The sequence below is a fragment of the Balaenoptera ricei genome, chromosome X (genome assembly GCF_028023285.1).
Source record: "Balaenoptera ricei isolate mBalRic1 chromosome X, mBalRic1.hap2, whole genome shotgun sequence".
In the NCBI taxonomy this organism is placed as follows: domain Eukaryota; kingdom Metazoa; phylum Chordata; class Mammalia; order Artiodactyla; family Balaenopteridae; genus Balaenoptera; species Balaenoptera ricei.
Window position 1 is genome coordinate 97,799,177 of NC_082660.1, and position 18,913 is coordinate 97,818,089.

Consider the following 18,913-nt stretch of genomic DNA (forward strand, 5'->3'; position numbering starts at 1 on the left):
ATCGCAGGAATAGACAATATGGCTATACCCAAGAGGTTCTAAGGAGGGAACAGAGTTTTAACTTTTTTTTTCCCACTTTCAGCAGGCTTGGGACTCTGCTACTGTCACGGCCCTTGTTAGTTAGTGGGTGATGTCAGGCAGAGGAAGTCAAAAGAGTCCTAATTCTCTCAAAAGGGAGACTCAGGTACCAGAATCAGATAGAGTGGCATATCCAGGGTTTGGGGGGTAGGAGCTGTCTGCCCCAGGTGCAGGCAATAAGGGGATGCGTTGCTTGAGAGAATTTAAAAACGATAACAAAACCCAAAAGTTGGCAATTCTGAACAATGTCAGTAATAAAATATTTCTCCTTGTAGGGATGGATTTGCTTGTACGCATTTCGTGTGAAAAGGGTGACATCTAAAATGTCAAAATACTAAAAAATACTCCATTTCATCACATAGGCATTTGCTATGATCTGAATGTTTTGTGTCCCCCGAAAATTCATGTTGAAAACCTAATGCCCAAGGTGATGACGATATTAGGAGGTGAGGCCTTTGGGAGGTGATTAGGTCATGAGGGCAGAGCTCCCACCATTGTTAGTACCCTTATAAAAGAGGCCCAAGAGAGCTAGCCTGCCCCTTCCACCATGTGAGGACACAGCAAGAAGTAGGCAGTTTGCAAGCCGGAGGAGGATCTTCACCAGAAATTAACCATACTGGCCCCCTGATCTCAGACTTCCAGCCTCCAGAACTATGAGAAATAAATTTCTCTTTTTTATAAGCCACCCAGTCTGTGATATTTTGTTATAGCAGCCCAAATGGACTAAATAGCATTTATACTAATTCTTCACCCTTCCATCTCCTCAATCCTGGATTTTCAGTTCCCAACAACATTACCTTAATTCCTGGGAATCCATTAAGTCCGGGGAAACCTGAAGACCCCTTCTTGCCCTGTGACAGAAACATAGTTACAACTGAATTGAATGTCTAAGAACATAAGAGGGGGTGGTTTTTGGATTAGGCCAGGGCAAATGGCACAGGGATTTTGGCCGGCATTCCAGGATATATACGGATCATACCTGACTCTGGAAGCCGTAAAATGTTCCAGAAGGCAATATGGCGCTTAGGTAGCCAACTTGCACGTTAGGAGGTACAAGGGCCACAAGGCTAGAGATGAATACAAGCAGGCTGGCCTTGCTAGGCCCTGATAACATGTTAAAGGAGTACGACTGCATCACAGCACTGAACACTGGACACTCATCTTCTTGGGTAAAAACAAAAGAAGTGAGTGGCTGAGATTCTATCAAACAAAGAGAGGCGGACAATTTGAATTGTAAGCAGTGTTTCCCTTTGGATTGATGGTCATGTTAAGTAAAGCAAGAGGGCCTTCTGATTTGGATTTTATACACTGAGGCTTTAATGATATTAACCAAAATACCTGACTCCCTGGAGGGCCTTGGACTCCTTCTAAACCCACGGGACCCTGTAAAGAGAATAGAGGTACCTTAGAAAGATTAATAGCCCATACTAGACAAAGCAACTAGACTTACATAACAAAGCTCTCCAACTGAGATCAGGATTTAGCAGCTCCTAAAACCAGGTAAGAGAATGTTCCTAGACTTGCCTTAATGACTTCTTTCTAAGCACTAATCCATCAGGCTGAATAGGCACACAGGGAATTTTTAAAGAGCTAAATAAATGGAAACATTTTAAGTACTAGGTGGAATTGGGTAGAAGGGCTGGGTGGTATTATACTTAGTCTGCATTAGTTCCAAGTCATGAGATTTTTAAATAGATTGTGGGAGGGCCTCCTGTCTCTCTCCCCCAATGCATTTTTTGTTGGTGATTTTGTGTTTTCAAGACAAGGGAGTAGAGGAAAGTGGAGAAAGAAATGGCAGGGTAATGGATGAACATTGCTGAATACTCAAAAGACTCTTGACAAACTTCATGACCAAGCTAAAAAGACAATTAATACTCTGAAATGTTGCTTCTTTAAGGCTAAGGTTGGCCAATTACTAACAACGTAAGACCTAAGTGCCTGAAGCTAGGAATCAGAGAGGCTAACAGTTATTTCTCCACTTGAAGTGAGATTATTATTGGAAACTGTTGACTCCAAACATTACTCACTATGTTCTAGAACTTCCCAGGTTTGTTTCTGTCCTATAAAAATTGCACTTGGTCCTCTTCCTTCCATTCCTGCAAACTGCCCCTACCCCACCTTCCCTCAGGATAGAATGGAATGAAAGTAAGACATGTCATTCTTTAGCCCAGAAGATAATTATAGTTGAGGACAAGGAGAGTAAACGGGCTGAGGAGCCACCTGGTGTAGGGGGTACAGTAAGTCTCCTACATGCGAACGAGTTCCATTCCAAGAGTGCGTTTGTTAAGTCCAGTTTGTTCGGAAGTCCAACAAAGTTAGCCTAGATACCCAACTAACACAATTGGCTATATAGTACTGTACTGTAATAGGTTTATAATACGTTTGCATCTTTGAAAGGTTCACAACTTGAAGGTTCGTACATAGGGGACTTACTGTTCATCATTCCTTATTCAAAGGAGCCACTAAGTCAAGGGCATGTGGCAGAAGGGAGAGCAAGAGGTCTTAGGGACCTGCCCGAGGGTTGAGAAAGAGAAACAAGAGAAGCTTAGGAGGCCATCAAGTTACATAACAGAGATGCAAACAGGAAAGAAAAGGGACCGGGTGACTTGACAGATCCAGGCAAGCAAAATTCCAGGTTCGTACCCTAGGTCCCGGCAAACCAGGGATTCCCTTTTCTCCTTTTTCTCCAGCAATTCCAAATCCCTAAAGGAAAAAAAGAGACCACAGATTATAACATTCATTTCCTCACAGGTCTCCTGGCTCCATCCAAAGCAAGGTGGTAATTTCCAATCAGCTCCACTGTCCCCCGGGGGCAGCTCGCCATGCTGAACGTCTCGTCACCGGCTGAGAAACACATAGGACTTGAAGATAATTTGAACCATTCATTCAAGGCTTCTTTTTGGTTCTAGAGGTAGTGTCTTCTCCCCCAAAAACTATTACAAGTATTTATGGAAACACGAACTAACAGCATAGAAATGATGACAGATCTAACCTCATTGATTTTACAGATGGGGAAACTAACACCCAGAAGGGCCAAGCATCTTGCATGGGCTAGAGAGTCAACGAGACAGTCAGGGCTTCAGCTTCCGTTCCAGGGCCCTTTCCAAGAGAACAGCCTGCTTCCCACCATCTAGGAGCCTGGGTCAAAGATGACCCACAAATGGAGAATTGTGTTAATCCTTGGGGATCGATGCTAGAGAGAAGAGCTTTTGCCCTTTGGAGACATGATGACTGCAACATCCTCTTCAGTGGGAAGGAGTGCTTCTATCTAGGCGTGATCTAGAACCGTGCGGGCTTTAGGAACACTCTCAAAGGGACTGCAGGATGGTCGCCAACCCCTCTTGCCCTGCTCACAGGAGGTGAGGGCTTGCAGCCACAGACATGACTTGGGGATTCTCTAGGAACAAGCAGAAATCCAAAAAGCAGAGTGAATGAGAGAGCTTCCTCCCCTCTGGGTCCAGGGCAAGCATATTCTGGGCCCCCGAGATACAGAAGAATTCATTACCAGAGTGGATAAAGTCTTTCATGGCAAACGTAATCGAGGTCACTTTGTTGTTACTGTTTAAATTGGGACTTCCTGGAGCACGAATTTTGGCAAATAGCATTTAGGTCTATTATGAGAGTAAAGGAGGCAGTGAAGTTTTCTCAAATGTAAGCCTGTGAAAGACACTAAGTGTTATGGCACATCTCCTGTTGTCCTCTTGATGTGACCTGGCTCAGCTGATTGTAAAAGCACTGCTCCAATCCCATTTGTAGTGTTTTTCTTCCTCTTCCATACTCAGAGCATTCCCGTGGGTACAGTTGGCCGAATAGCCCTTAGTTTTCTAGGCCCAAGTTTTTACTTTCTTTTGTTTTTAAAACGTGAGTTGTTTTTATTGTTGTTGTTGTTGAGGAGGGGAGTGTATGTCTGTGAAGGGTCCAACTCAAAGCAGTCTTTGGTTCCTACTTGCCTTCCCTCTTTTCTACATCTACAGTTAGGAGTCAAATTGCTCAGACCTCATGCTGAATAGGATTTCTATTTGAAAGGCCCGTGTGTCAAACTGAATGCAAACTTAGTTCTGCAGCTCAAATTGGAAACCAAGGCATGCTGCCCCCTGGTGGCATGTATCTATTGGCAGCTGAAGTCAAACACTTCACGGAGCCTTCCCGGGCCTGTGCACAGAAGCTACGGCAGCCCACGCTGCCCCAAACTCTTCAAGCACTAAGCCGGGTTCCGGATGAAAGTCTGGGAGCAGAAGGTCTGTATCACATTCACTTCTGCCTCCTCCAAGGCATGTTACTGTAGTCTGAATGCATACAAGGTGGTCCAATACATACTTGTTGAATTAAATGGAACAGTGACCCAGGGAAAAAACTGTTCAAAAGCGCAAGAAAAACAATGTCCAGCACGGGTTTGAGCCCTGGTCCGGGAAGATCCCACACGCCGCAGAGCAACTAAGCCCCTGCACCACAACTACTGAGCCTGCGCTCTAGAGCCCACGAGCCACAACTACTGAGCCTGTGCGCCTAGAGCCCATGCTCTGCAACAAGAGTAGCCACCAGTCTCCACAACTAGAGAAAGCCCGCGCGCAGCAATGAAGACCCAATGCAGCCAAAAATAAATAAATAAAATAAATTTTTTAAAAAATGGGAAAAATGAGCCTCTAGGGCTTCCCTGGTGGAGCAGTGGTTAAGAATCCGCCTGCCAATGCAGGGGACATGGGTTCGAGCCCTGGTTGGAGAAGATCCCACATGCTGCAGAGCAACTAAGCCCGTGCGCCACAACTACTGAGGATGCACTTTAGAGCCCACGAGCCACAACTAATGAAGCTTGCACGCGTAGAGCCCATGCTCCGCAACAAGAAAAGCCACTGCAACGTGAAGCCCGTGCACCACAACAAAGAGTAGCCCCCGCTTGCTGCAACTAGAGAAAGCCCGCGTGCAGTAACAAAGGCACAACTCAGCCAAAAATAAATAAAAGAAAAGAAATAAATTTATTAAAAAAATAATAAAAAAAATAAAAATGAAAAAAAAAAAAAAAAAAGAATGTCCAGGAACCATCTCACAGCCTCCACCTATCTTTTCCACAGTTGTAAAGACAAGGGGTCCTTGTCCTTCTTCTCCAGAAAGCAGAAAGAGCCTCTGGACTCCTGCTTTCTCAGAGAGAGGGTCTGAGAGCTTGAGCTACAAGGTGAGCAAAAAAACATATACAAAGTTTAAAAGGGGAAAAAAACATTGTTAAAAAGCAATTTGTGTGTCGGGGTTAGAGTCAATAAAACATACAAATTGCAAGATATTGGGCTGTAGGCTCAGCTTGTCTCCCAGCACAGGGGGGCCCTGTACGAGGCCCTACTGAACAAGCTGCTCTAGCAAGATGTCTTGGGCCCCGGCCCCGGCCCAGCCGGTCGCCACCACGAGCTGACCAGCACCCACTGCTCCCTTACCCCTTCTCAGGCACGGTCAGGGACCCCTCATTAGAGCACTAGCTTAGCTGTTTACAGGCCGGCTCTCTAGGGCCCTGGGCTCCTGGCATTTTGGGTTCATGGATATTAGTGGCTCTGCAAAAACTCAACTTCAGTCACGTGACTGGGAGTCGGGGTGGACAGCAGGGTGACGAGGCGGGTGTGAGAAAAAGGCAAGCTGCAAACAGTAGGCTGGAACCGGGGGCTGTCAGGCCCCGCTGCGGAGTGAAAGGCACTTTGGCCCTGGGTCCTCAGAGGCCTGCTGGCCCGAGAGGCAGGCTGCCAGCACGGTCACCCTCTCTGACTGAGCTCCTCGCCCGGCCCCAGCGAGGGCGGTGGACAGGGGCGAGGCCCACCTGCACAAGGAGGGCGGGAAGGCAGGAGGGAGGCTGAAGCCTGAAAAGGGGGACTGAGGCCATGGCGGAGGGGCGGGGAATGATCATATTTGGGGGTCACATTTTGGAGGCTACACTGCAGCCATCGGTTCAGCTTGGCACCGCGAGGGTGACTTGAGATGTGAAACTTGCGAGGTCAGGAAAGTCAGTCTCCTTGTCAGCTCTGACCCTGTCACACTGCTGCTACTGCCCCTCAGGGCATCGGGTTGGACGGGGAGAGGAGGGGAGAGCTTAGCTTAAGTCTGTCAAGATGGGGCTCCTCCTCCGAAGGACCTACCTGAAGTTACTGGAAAGCCTGGTGCTCAGGAGAAGAACTCCCGCCTGTCCAGTAGTTGCCTCAGATCCACTCAATAGGTACCTCAGGATTCACCGCTTTCTTCCCTTCTCTCTCCCATCATCTGCCATGTTGCCTTACCCCGCGTGTGCTGGTGCCTTGGAGGGCACAGAGGTATATGACTCTCTCTGACAATCTCCACGGGAGCATCTGTGGCCTACACGTGAGTGTGCTGCTGGGACAATGGCATGAAATGTGTGAGGCTGGGGCTGAGCCAGAAAAGCAAGGATGCTGGGTCACTGCAGAAGGGGCAAGGGAAAGAAAGGGAGGTCTAAATCGCTCGGGTTGGCCACTTGTCAGCAGCTCCTGCAAAGATCTGGGCTAGGATGGAAAGGAAACAAATGGTTGAAGGGAACATTTCAGATTCCCTAGAGATTTCCACCCTCAGCGCTGCCTTGTTTCTCAGTGAGTGTGGATAATTGAAAGCCGACATGAGGGCCTTGGATTTGAGAAGTGTCACCACCTTTCTTCTTACAATGATTCTGGCAGAAGCCACAGAAGTTACCTATAAATGTTCCCATTAAGCAGATAGAGATATTAGCAGCAAAGGAGTTTATAGGATTTGGCCAGGGTTGCATGTGGAATCCACACCAAAGTGGCCTGAGAACTCTGGTTTCTTGATTCCCACTCTCTGAAAATATGCTGTACCATATAAAGGAAGCTTGTTTTCCACCTTGGATGTCTTTACAATCAACGGGGGTTTCTATTTGTCAGGCCACACTGTGAAACACTGGAAATGCTGAGCTTGAAACGGCATTGCAATTTATCACTGTGCATGGCTGTCAGTCAGTGTGTCTTTCTTTTTACAAGGCAAAAGGGAACGGGTGAAATTGCAGAAGGGGAAATCCTCTGAGGTAGAACAGGGAAGGGAATGGTAAGGAGGGAGGGAGCGTGAGCCAGTGAACTGCAAAGCACCAGAGGTCACGCAATCCACGACCACCATGACAAGAATGAACTGAACAGTAGGGGGCAGTATGGTATGAGGAAAAAGTCTGGAGTTGGCTAGTATTCAAGAAAACTGAATTTCAGTCTCAACTCTGCTAATAACTTGCTGGCTGACTCTGCACAAGCCTCTTTACCCGTTCAGGCCGTGGTTTCCTCATCAGTCAGGGATATAAACCCAGCCCACCTTGCTTACATCATAGGGATGATATGAGGTGACTAGAATCTATGTGAAATGCTCACAAAGAAAGGTGCAGACGTTATTCCCCAACCCACTTGCAAAGTACTCTATATCTGTGCTGTCCAATCGAAAGATAATGTGAACTACTATGTTATTTTAAGTTTTCTAGTAGCTTCATTAAAAAAGTAAAACAAATAGGTGAGATTAATTTAACAACATTTTATTTAACCAAACACATCATAAATATTGTCATTTCAACACTGACGTAAAAATTGTTAATGAGATAATTTAGATTATTTTCCTCATACCTAGGTTTGGAAATCTGGTGTGTGTTTTACACTTACAGCACATCTCATTTCAGACTAGCCACATTTCAAGGGATTGGTAGCTGCTATGTGGCTAGTGGCTATCATATTGGACAGCACAGATTTATACTTTGTAAAGAAACCTGATGAACATTGTGAGCTGGGCCTCAGAACAGTAGATATGACCATTGCCACGTGACATATATACAGAGAGGTTCAGATACTTGAAGGCCCAGAGCTGGGGCTGAGGCTGAAGTCCAGGTGTCCTGTCTCCAACATCAAGATTCTTTCCCTTTATGATTCATTAGATACTGAGCTGATTAAAATCAAGGCCATTGAATAGATGGTTCTCTGTTGCCCCTGTATCTCTATGGAGTAGTAGGGATCATTGTGGAAGCAATCTGTGCCACTGGCTCTACTGGCTGTGTTTTCCGGCGACCTGGAAAGACCCAAAGTGTTTCAAAGAACTGCAGGGAAGCACCGGACTCATCTCTCCCCCCTTTGCCAGCAAGCCGGGGGCAGGCCTAGTCATCTTTGATTCATCCATTTCCCTCCTGACCCCTACACCCAATCCATGGAAATCTCATCAGCTCCTTCAAAACATATCTTGTAGTTTAAGAGATATATCAACCAAATGTAATGTGTAAGCATCATTTGGATTCTGATTCAAAACCAGGTAATTATAAAAAAATATATTTATGAGACAATCATAAACCTGAATTCTGACTTAACAGATATTGTCATTTCTGATAATTAGTGGTGATGAAATCATCATTATGTTTTTAAAAAGTCCTTATCTCTTAAAAATACTGAGGTATTTGTAATGAAATGCTACATCTGTTGTTGGCTTCAGATTGGCCGTGAGTTGCTAATTGTTGAAGCTAGGTGATGGGTACACAGGGGGACCATTATGCCATTCTCCCTACTTTGTATATGTTTGAAATGTTCTGTAACAAAAATTTTAAACTTTTTACATTTTGAATCCATGCACTTCTCTCCATTTCCACTGCCATCAGCCTAGTCCAAGCCACCACCATTTCTCACCAGGATTGTTGCAGCAGCCTCTGTTTGCTGCCTTCCCCTCCCCCCATCCTCCATGACCCAGACCCCCAACTCCCACTACCACCAGAGAGATCTTAAAAATACAAGTCAGGGCCTTCCAATGGCTTCCCATTACATTTGACATAAAAGCCACATTTGACCTACAAAGGTCTCCATGATCTGGCTCCCGCCTCTCTGCCTGGTTCTTGGCCTCGCTCACTCTTCTCCACCCGCTCGCCTTCTTGCTATTCCTCTAAAGCACTGAGCTTGTTCCAACCTCAGGGTGCTGACACTTGTGGTTCCCTTGGCCAGAAACACTCTTCCCGACCTTTCACATGACTCGCTCCCTCATAATAAGCGCTCCCTCAGAGAGGCCCTTCTTTTTTTTTTTAAAGATTGATTGATTGATTGATTGATTGATTGATTACTATGTTGGGTCTTCGTTTCTGTGCTAGGGCTTTCTCTAGTTGCGGCAAGGGGGGGCCACTCTTCATCGCGGTGCGCGGGCCTCTCACTATCGCGGCCAGAGAGGCCCTTCTTGACCACTCTGTCCAAAGGTGCCCATCCCGTTCCCCATCCACACTCCATCACTTTTACCCTTTTTTATCTTCTATGTATCACTTACCAATATATGAACTTGTTCTCCTTCATTTGTTTACTTGTTGATTCTCTCCCCTCCCTCATCCCCCCCCCCCAATTGGAATGTACTTTCCTCAAGGACTTTTACTTATCTGACTGTTAGTTGCTGTTGCAGCCTTAGAGTCCAGCAGAAGGCCTGGCAAATAGGGGCCCTCAAAATGTATTTGTTGGGTGAAAGAATCTAAGATACAAGGGCACATAGGAAACTGAAAATAGGATCACTAACACTAACTACCATTTACTCAACAATTGATACGTGCCAGGCATTTATTAAGCCCTTTTCATGCATATTATCTCATTTAATTCTCATAACCACCCCATTATTATCCCTTTTTTGGTAGGTTAGGAAACTGAGGCTCAGAAAAGTTAAGAAACTTGTCCAAGGTTACATAGCTAGAAACTGCTGAAATCAGAAGTCAAGCCTAGGTCTGTTTTAACTCTAGAGCTTGAGATAATAACCTCTAAGCTATATAGTCTCATAAAGAACCTAATGTCCCCATGGGTTTGAGAAACAAGACATTTCCTTAAATGCCTTCTAACAATGAAGATGGTGAAATTCTCTACAATAACCATAGGAAGGAGGTCTTCCTGTTAGCTTTCTATTGGTATAGCTTTTGTCTAATCAGATCCTTGAATACACGTTGACCAAATAGGGAGACTTACCGGGAGACCTGGAGGACCACTTATTCCTGGGAAGCCCTGAAGCCCTGGTTCACCCTGGAAAATCGACCAAAGCTTAGTGAGTAGCAGCAGGAAGCAGTGAACATAAAGGCGATGGTTCCCTTGAGTTACTTGGGCTGGGCAGTGGGAAACCATAGGGTATCACAATTGGGACACCAGAGGCTGGTGCAGATTGCCTAGTCTCCACAACTAGTAACTACACCAGGATGTCTTAATTTACGGAGCCCTTAGTAGTGTGGAAAGGACCAAAGTCCATGACAGGCAAAGAAAACTATCCAAAACAGAGTCTCAAATGCTCAGGCTAATTGGGAGATAGAAAAGATGATCATCTGCTTTCTTTCTAGCGGAAGAAGCTGTTCAGTGCGATTTCCTTTAGCAAATTACTGGCTGCAAAGACATCAATGGTTTTGGGAAAAGAGTAACAATTACAGTTTGCAAAGGGCCACATAATACTCTAATCTCTTTCCTTGATATGCTAATTTATCTATAAGTGCCATGAAAGGGCTCCCTAAGGTTTGGGAATGATTAGGGAGGCAGGCAATTTTTCATATGCTCCCAAACTGTTCCCAACTCAATAATTACTTCCTGTAAACCTGGAGAAGGCCTGGAGCTGTTGCTTCCACAAAGACAGAATTAAAGAAATGGGACTAAACACTTTCCCCTGCCTGGGTCCCTTGACCACAGGTGCAGGATCACAAAACTGAAGGAATCCCCAGGAAGGAAGGGAAGTCAGGTTATTGAAAGATATCTGCACATCTTAACAGCAAACAGTCATTCAAATACAATCACGTGTACACTCATATCAAAATACAGATTATAAAATATCTCGGTTAAACAGGTCTACAGCTTCAGCCTTGGTAGTTCAGATCAGGCAAATTAGGGCATCTACTGCCACTTGGTGACAGTATACCCTATTTGCAGGGTCATGTTCTGAGGGCAAATAATTTCTTTAAACAGATAACTTGAAAGCAACCATTATACCCTATTGTTCTGTCACAGTGCTTTGGGGACAACATAAGTATTGACAGGGTTGGTAGTTAGGAGGGAAACAACCCAACTATTCAATGTTTGTTTTAAGTTATTCAGCATTTTGATAACTGAATCTGCAAAACAAACACAGAAAATAGCACTTGAATGAATATTCAGAAACCCAGGCAAGCTCATATCCATATTACCCAGAACCCTCTATCCTTCCAGTATACTCTGGTTATTAGAGTTGAACTCTAGTATTAATAGGAAAAGGCTTATTAACTTCTTGTTCTCAAATGTTCACTACCTTGGATCCTTTCTTCCCTTTGGGAAATCCCATGAATTCCAGTTCCCCAGTAGATGGTGGGGGTCCTGCAGGGCCAGGCAGGCCAACATCCCCCTGTAAGATCAAAGGAAACATTAAGCAAAGCAGACACCACACAGATATTTCTCCATGGAGGGGAGGTTTGTCCTCAGGATGTAATTCACAAATCAACTGTCCATGACTTTAGCCTCTTCACCCTCACCCTTGCATCAATGAGGAAACAAAGCTACCAGTCTCAAGGGGTGAAAAGAATTATAAGCCTGCCCAGATGCATTTTGTACCAGCACTGCAGAGGGAGAAAACAAAATGGATGAAAGTAAATGGCAGGTTCACGGTTGCCATGGTCATGCATGAAAGGGTATTTAGAAGAAAGCAAAAAAGGATTTGAGCAAGGTAAATGGCTACATTTTGGCAACAGTGATCAGACTCTAATTGGTCCAATCATTGCCAAGAGCACAAGCAGAGGCAGTGAAGTCCCTGTTGGAACACTGAAGACTGGATTTGCTCCTTGAAGACAGTGCAATCTACAAGAGGCAGCCGCCAAGGATGGGGGGGGCAAGCTCCCAGTCTCCCTTGAGGCTCCTAAATCACTATACAGTTTGTATAGAGGGAAATAGGAGAATGAGGGAAGGGAAATAAAAGGGAATGATGAGAGAGGGTTAAGAAGGAGAGATAGAGGAAATAGAGAGAGGAGGAGGAGGAGGAGGAAGGATGGAGAGAAGAGAAGCAGAGAAAAGGAAAGAGAAGGTGACACAATATAATACAAATCAGCAGGGAAATACCCAGGTGGAAGGAAGAGAAAATATATCTCAAGAGCGTATGTTTGTAAGACATGTACATTTCACAGGTAGGAAGCAGGAAGATTACAGTATTTTGAAGGAAAAAGACCACAGTAGCCTATGTGTGCACATGCAGCCCTAACACAAGCAGGCACACGTGTGTAGCTAGAGACATTTCTAGGAGCATATGGACTGCAGAGCGTATGTTCCAAAATTTATTTACCTTGACTCCTTTCTCTCCTTGGAAACCTAACCCCATATTCCCCTGGGGCACAGGGGTGTAGGGAGGAAAAACAAAATCAATTACTAAACAACCTCCAGGAACTTAAATTGGAATGCAGTCTTTTTTACCAGAAAGTATGTTTAACCAGACCAGAATATCTCTGGGGAAACTAGAGCACTTAGTGGTAGGAGGTCAAATGCCCCAAGACAAAGTATACTTACATCAGGACCAGGGAAACCAGGGGGGCCTGGAGGACCCTAGATTTAAAATGAAAGGAAAGAGCGCTTTTTAGTTTCAGCCCCGAAGAATCTGGGCATGTTGAGAGTCATTGAAGATAAGTCCCCCACCCCCTTGGTGTGGTCTGGCTTTGGTGTAGCAGATTCTAGCTCCTTCTCCCTGGGTTCCTTTTTTTTAAATCTCCTTTGAAATTTCCCCAATTGACCTGATAACCACATTCATGCTAAGGTAGTGAAGACTTCATGTGTCATTCTTCCCATTAGGCCAGCACTTTTTAAATGATGACTTTTGGTGAAAGTAAACCGAAGTAATCAATGGTGGTGGGATTTCACACATTGGAGAGAGAACAATCTGGGGATGTGGATTTCCCAGAACCACACAGATGGCTGGCTATGCTCTTCCTATAGCCAGTGATGGGAAATAGGTAGGTGGGAAGAGCTCCCCAAGGTGAAGTGTTGAGAAAGATTTTGAAGGTGCCTCTGTGCTCAGGGTGGGTGATAATGTTGTGATTAATTAGCAATGTCTGTCGTGGGTAAGGGGAGTGGAAGGTCACAATAGATGTGCCAGGTATTAGCCATCCTTGGGCTACACTTTAGGTTGAGCTAGACTAGGAGGTTTTGGAGGCACACAGTGGATGGTCAGAGAGACTCTGATAAAAGAAGATAACAAATAGCTCCTTACAAGAGCATGCTTCACTTTAACCTCCAAGAATGGAAGTTGCCTTTCTCTGCTAGGAGGGCCTACATTTACATAGGCTTACATTTAATCCACGGCCTGGTAGGGAAAGCATTCATGTGAATGCTGTGAACACGTGGTAGATTTAGGTGGGTCTTACTTGCAATCCTGGTGGTCCTATGGGTCCCACAGCTCCTGGAGATCCGGGTGCTCCTTGTGGGCCCTAGAGAGGCACGTTTTTATCAAGGTCAAAAAAGTATGGCAGTTTCTCAAGAAAAATATATCCACAAGAATTGCACAAGAATGTTCATAGCAACTTTACTCATGATAGTTAAAAACTGAGAAAAAACGATGGCCCCAAACCTATGGGATGCAGCAAAAGCAGTTCTGAGAGGAAAGTTTATAGCAATACAATCCTACCTCAAGAAACAAGAAAAATCTCAAATAAACAACCTAACCTTACAGCTAAAGCAATTAGAGAAAGAAGAACAAAAAAACTCTCAACGTTAGCAGAAGGAAAGAAATCATAAAGATCAGATCAGAAATAAATGAAAAAGAGATGAAGGAAACAATAGCTAAGATCAATAAAACTAAAAGCTGGTTCTTTGAGAAGATAAACAAAATTGATAAACCATTAGCCAGACTCATCAAGAAAAAAAAGGGAGAGGACTCAAATCAATAGAATTAGAAATGAAAAAGGAGAAGTAAAAACTGACACTGCAGAAATACAAAGGATCATGAGAGATTACTACAAGCAACTGTACGCCAATAAAATGGACAACCTGGAAGAAATACAAATTCTTAGAAAAGCACAACCTTCCGAGACTGAACCAGGAAGAAATAGAAAATATAAATAGACCAATCACAAGCACTGAAATTGAAACTGTGATTAAAAATCTTCCAACAAACAAAAGCCCAGGACCGATGGCTTCATAGGCAAATTCTATCAAACATTTAGAGAAGAGCTAACACCTATCCTTCTTAAACTCTTCCAAAATATACCAGAGGGAGGAACACTCCCAAAATCATTCTATGAGGCCACCATCACCCTGATACCAAAACCAGACAAAGATGTTACAAAAAAAGAAAACTACAGGCCAATGTCACTGCTGAACATAGATGCAAAACTCCTCAACAAAATACTAGCAAACAGAATCCAGCAGCACACTAAAAGGATCATACACCATGATCAAGTGGGGTTTATCCCAGGAACGCAAGGGTTCTTCAATATACGCAAATAAATCAACGTGATACACCATATTAACAAACTGAAGAATAAAAACCATACGATCATCTAAATAGATGCAGAAAAAGCTTTCAACAAAATTCAACACCCGTTTATTATAAAAACTCTCCAGAAAGTAGGCATAGAGGTAACTTACCTCAACATAATAAAGGCCATATATGACAAAATCACAGCCAACATCATTCTCAATGGTGAAAAACTGAAACCATTTCCACTAAGATCAGGAAAAAGACAATGTTGCCCACTCTCACCACTATTACTCAACATAGTTTTGGAAGTTTTAGCCACACCAATCAGAGAAGAAAAAGAAATAAAAGGAATACAAATCAGAAAAGAAAATGTAAAACTGTCACTGTTTGCAGATGATATGATATTATACATAGGGAATCCTAAATCTACCAGAAAACTACTAGAGCTAATCAATGAATTTGGTAAAGTAGCAGGATACAAAATTAATGCAAAGAAATCTCTTGCATTCCTATACACTAATGATGAAAAATCTGAAAGAGAAATTAAGGAAACACTCCCATTTACCATTGCAACAAAAAGAATAAAATACCTAGCAATAAACCTACGTAAGGAGACAAAAACCTGCATGCAGAGAACTATAAGACACTGATGAAAGAAATTAAAGACGATACAAACAGATGGAGAGATATACCACGTTCTTGGATTGGAAGAATCAACATTGTGAAAATGACTATACTATCCAAAGCAATCTACAGATTCAGTGCAATCCCTATCAAACTACCAATGGCATTTTTCACAGAACTAGAACAAAACATTTCACAATTTGTATGGAAACACAAAAGACCCCGAAGAGCCAAAGCAATCTTGAGAAAGAAAAATGGAGCTGGAGGAATCAGGCTCCCTGACTTCAGACTATACTACGAAGTTACAGTAATCAAGACAATATGGTACTGGCAGAAAAACAGAAATACAGACCAATGGAACAGGATAGAAAGCCCAGAGATAAACCCACGCACATGTGGTCACCTTATTTTTGATAAAGGAGGCAAGAATATACAATGGAGAAAAGACAGCCTCTTCAATAAGTGGTGCTGGGAAAACTGGACAGCTACATGTAAAACTATGAAATTAGAACACTCCCTAACACCACACACAAAAGTAAACTCAAAATGGATTAAAGACCTAAATGTAAGGCCAGACACTATAAAACTCTTAGAGGAAAACATAGGCAGAACACTCTATGACATAAATCACAGCAAGATCCTTTTTGACCCACCTCCTAGAGAAATGGAAATAAAAACAAAAATAAACAAATGGGACCTAATGAAACTTCAAAGCTTTTGCACAGCAAAGGAAACCATAAACAAGATGAAAAGACAACCCTCAGAATGGGAGAAAATATTTGCAAATGAAGCAACTGACAAAGGATTAATCTCCAAAATATACAAGCAGCTAATGCAGCTCATACAGCTCAATACCAAAAAACAAACAACTCAATCCAAAAATGGGCAGAAGACCTAAATAGACATTTCTCCAAAGAAGGAATACAGATTGCCAACAAACACATGAAAGGATGCTCAACATCGCTAATCTTTAGAGAAATGCAAATCAAAACTACAATGAGGTATTACCTCACACCGGTCAGAATGGCCATCATCAAAATATCTACAAAGAATAAATACAAGAGAGGGTGTGGAGAAAAGGGAACCCTCTTGTTGGTTGGAATGTAAATTGATACAGCCACTATGGAGAACAGTATGGAGGTTCCTTAAAAACCTAAAAATAGAACTACCATACGAGCCAGCAATCCCACTACTGGGCATATACCCTGAGAAAACCATAATTCAAAAAGAGTCATGCACCACAATGTTCATTGCAGCTCTATTTACAATAGCCAGGACATGGAAGCAACCTAAGTGTCCATCGACAGATGAATGGATAAAGAAGATGTGGCACATATACAGCATGGAATGTTACTCAACCATAAGAAGAAACGAAATTGAGTTATTTGTAGTGAGGTGGATGGACCTAGAGTTTGTCATACAGAGTGAAGTAAGTCAGAAAGAGAAAAACAAATACTGTATGCTAACACATATATATGCAATCTAAAAAAAAAATTGGTTCTGAAGAACCTAGGGGCAGGACAGGAATAAAGACGCAGATGTAGAGAATGGACTTGAGGACATGGGGAGGGGTAAGGGTAAGCTGGGATGAAGTGAGAGAGTGGCATGGACATATATACACTACCAAATGTAAAATAGATAGCTAGTGGGAAGCAGCTGCATAGCACATGGAGATCAGCTCGGTGCTTTGTGACCACCTAGAGGGGTGGGATTGGGAGGGTGGGAGGGAGGCACAAGAGGGAGGGGATATGGGGATATAAGTATACGTATAGCTGATTCACTTTGTTATAGAGCAGAAACTAACACAACAATGTAAAGCAATTATATTCCTATAAATATGTGAAAAAAAAGAAAAAAATAATAATAGTTAAAAATTGAAAATGTCAGCTGAATGGATAAAGAAGATGTGGTATATTTATACCATGGAATACTACTCAGCCATAAAAAGAATGAAATAATGCTATTTGCAGCAACATGGATGGACCTAGAGATCATCATACTAAGTGAAGTAAGTCAGAAAGAGAAAGACAAATACCATATGATATCACTTATATGTGGAATCTAAAATACGACACAAATGAACTTATCTACGAAACAGAAACAGACTCACAGACATAGAGAACAGACTTGTTGTCAAGGGGGAGGGGAGTGGGGGAGGGAAGGATTGGGAGTTTGGGATTAGCAGATGCAAACATACACAGGATGGATAAACAACAAGGTCCTACTGTATAGCACAGGGAACTATATTCAAAATCCTATGACAAACCATAATGGAAAAGAATAGGAAAAAGAATTTATATATATATATGTGTATATATATATATATCTGAGTCACTTTTCTATACAGCAGAAATTAACACAACATTGTAAATCAACTATACTTCAATAAAATTAAAAAGAATTGGAAATATCTCAGGTGTCCACTGATACTAGGATTGATTTAAAAAAACTGATACATCTATATGTAGAATAATACTCAACAATAAAAAGTAACAAATTATTGATATATGAAACAATGAGGATGAACCTCAAAAGTACTGTTCTAAGTGAAGGAAGCCAGACCCCGAAGGCTACATATTGTATTATTCTCTTTGTATGAAGTTCTAGAATAGAGAACACTTATCTATGATAGAAAAAAATCAGAACAGTGATTGTCTGTGATGTGCAGCGGGAAGGAGCAGGAGGGAACTTTCTGAGGTGATGGGAATGGTCTGCACCTTAAGAGAGTTTGAGTTACACAGAAGTGTGCATTTGTCAAAAAGCAGCAAATGCACATTTAAGATTTGTGTATGTCATTATATGTAAATTTTACATAAAAAGAAAAATTGTAAACAAAATTTGAAGTGTAGCTAATGGTAGGCATGCTGTAGTATTTAGGGGTAAGAGTACTATTGTCTGCAATTAACTTTGAAATGCATCAAAAATAAGATGGCTTGATGGATGGAAGTGTGGTAAAGCAAGTAGAATAAAGTATTCATGGTACAGGTGTTCACTGAAAACTTTCTTCAACTTTGCTCTCTATTTGAAAATTTTCATATTAAAGTGATGAAAAAACCAAAAACTTAAAAAAGAAAAAAGTTATATTAATATCAGATAAAGTAAACTTTGAGACAAAGAGTATTACTAGAGATAAAGAGGGGGCATTTTGTAACAGTAAAATAGTTCAATTCATCAAGAAGACATATATATATATATATATATATATATATATATATATATATATATATATCTTAGATGTGTATGCACCTATTAGCAGAGCTTCAAAATACATGAAGCAAAGACTAATGGAACTGTAAGGAGAAATAGATAAATTCACGATTCTAGATGGAGATTTTAACATCCCTCCCTCAGTAATTAATAGAAAAACTAAACAAAAATATCAGTGAGGACAAAGAAGATCCAAACCACATTATCAACTACCTTGACCTAATGGATATTCTTTAGATCACTATACCTGCCCCAAGCAGCTGAATACATAGTCTCTTCAAGTACATATGGAACATTCACCAAGATAGTTCCGTAGGTTGGGACATAAAATAAAACTTAACAAATTTAAAAGCATTGAAATCATCCAGAATATGCTCTCTAACTGCAATAAAATCAAACTAGAAATCAATAATATAAAGATATCTGGAAAGTCACAAATTTGGGGAAATTAAACACCACAAGTCTCCATGGCTCAAAGAAAAAATCCGAAGGGAAACTAGAAGATACTTTGAAATGAATAATGCCAATATTAAAAGCAAGAGAACGAAATCTGAAGAGAAAGATGGTATGGGAAAATGCATGGCCCTGTTAAAGTTGGGGAGCAGCAATAAGGTGATATGTG

At 42.3% G+C, this 18,913-nt stretch overlaps 1 protein-coding gene across 2 annotated transcripts in view; it reads right to left on the reverse strand.

The window, feature by feature from the left end:
• Positions 1–18,913, reverse strand: part of COL4A6 (collagen type IV alpha 6 chain) — a 291,413-nt gene that overhangs the window by 38,543 nt on the left and 233,957 nt on the right. For both annotated transcript variants that reach the window (XM_059911605.1, XM_059911604.1), the window contains exons 9-16: positions 13,406–13,468; positions 12,555–12,590; positions 12,334–12,375; positions 11,314–11,406; positions 10,020–10,073; positions 2,722–2,781; positions 1,417–1,461; positions 876–929 (exon numbers count right to left, since the gene is read on the reverse strand). In XM_059911605.1, coding sequence (XP_059767588.1) covers positions 876–929; positions 1,417–1,461; positions 2,722–2,781; positions 10,020–10,073; positions 11,314–11,406; positions 12,334–12,375; positions 12,555–12,590; positions 13,406–13,468 — 447 coding nt within the window. The remainder of the gene's footprint in view (positions 1–875; positions 930–1,416; positions 1,462–2,721; positions 2,782–10,019; positions 10,074–11,313; positions 11,407–12,333; positions 12,376–12,554; positions 12,591–13,405; positions 13,469–18,913) is intronic.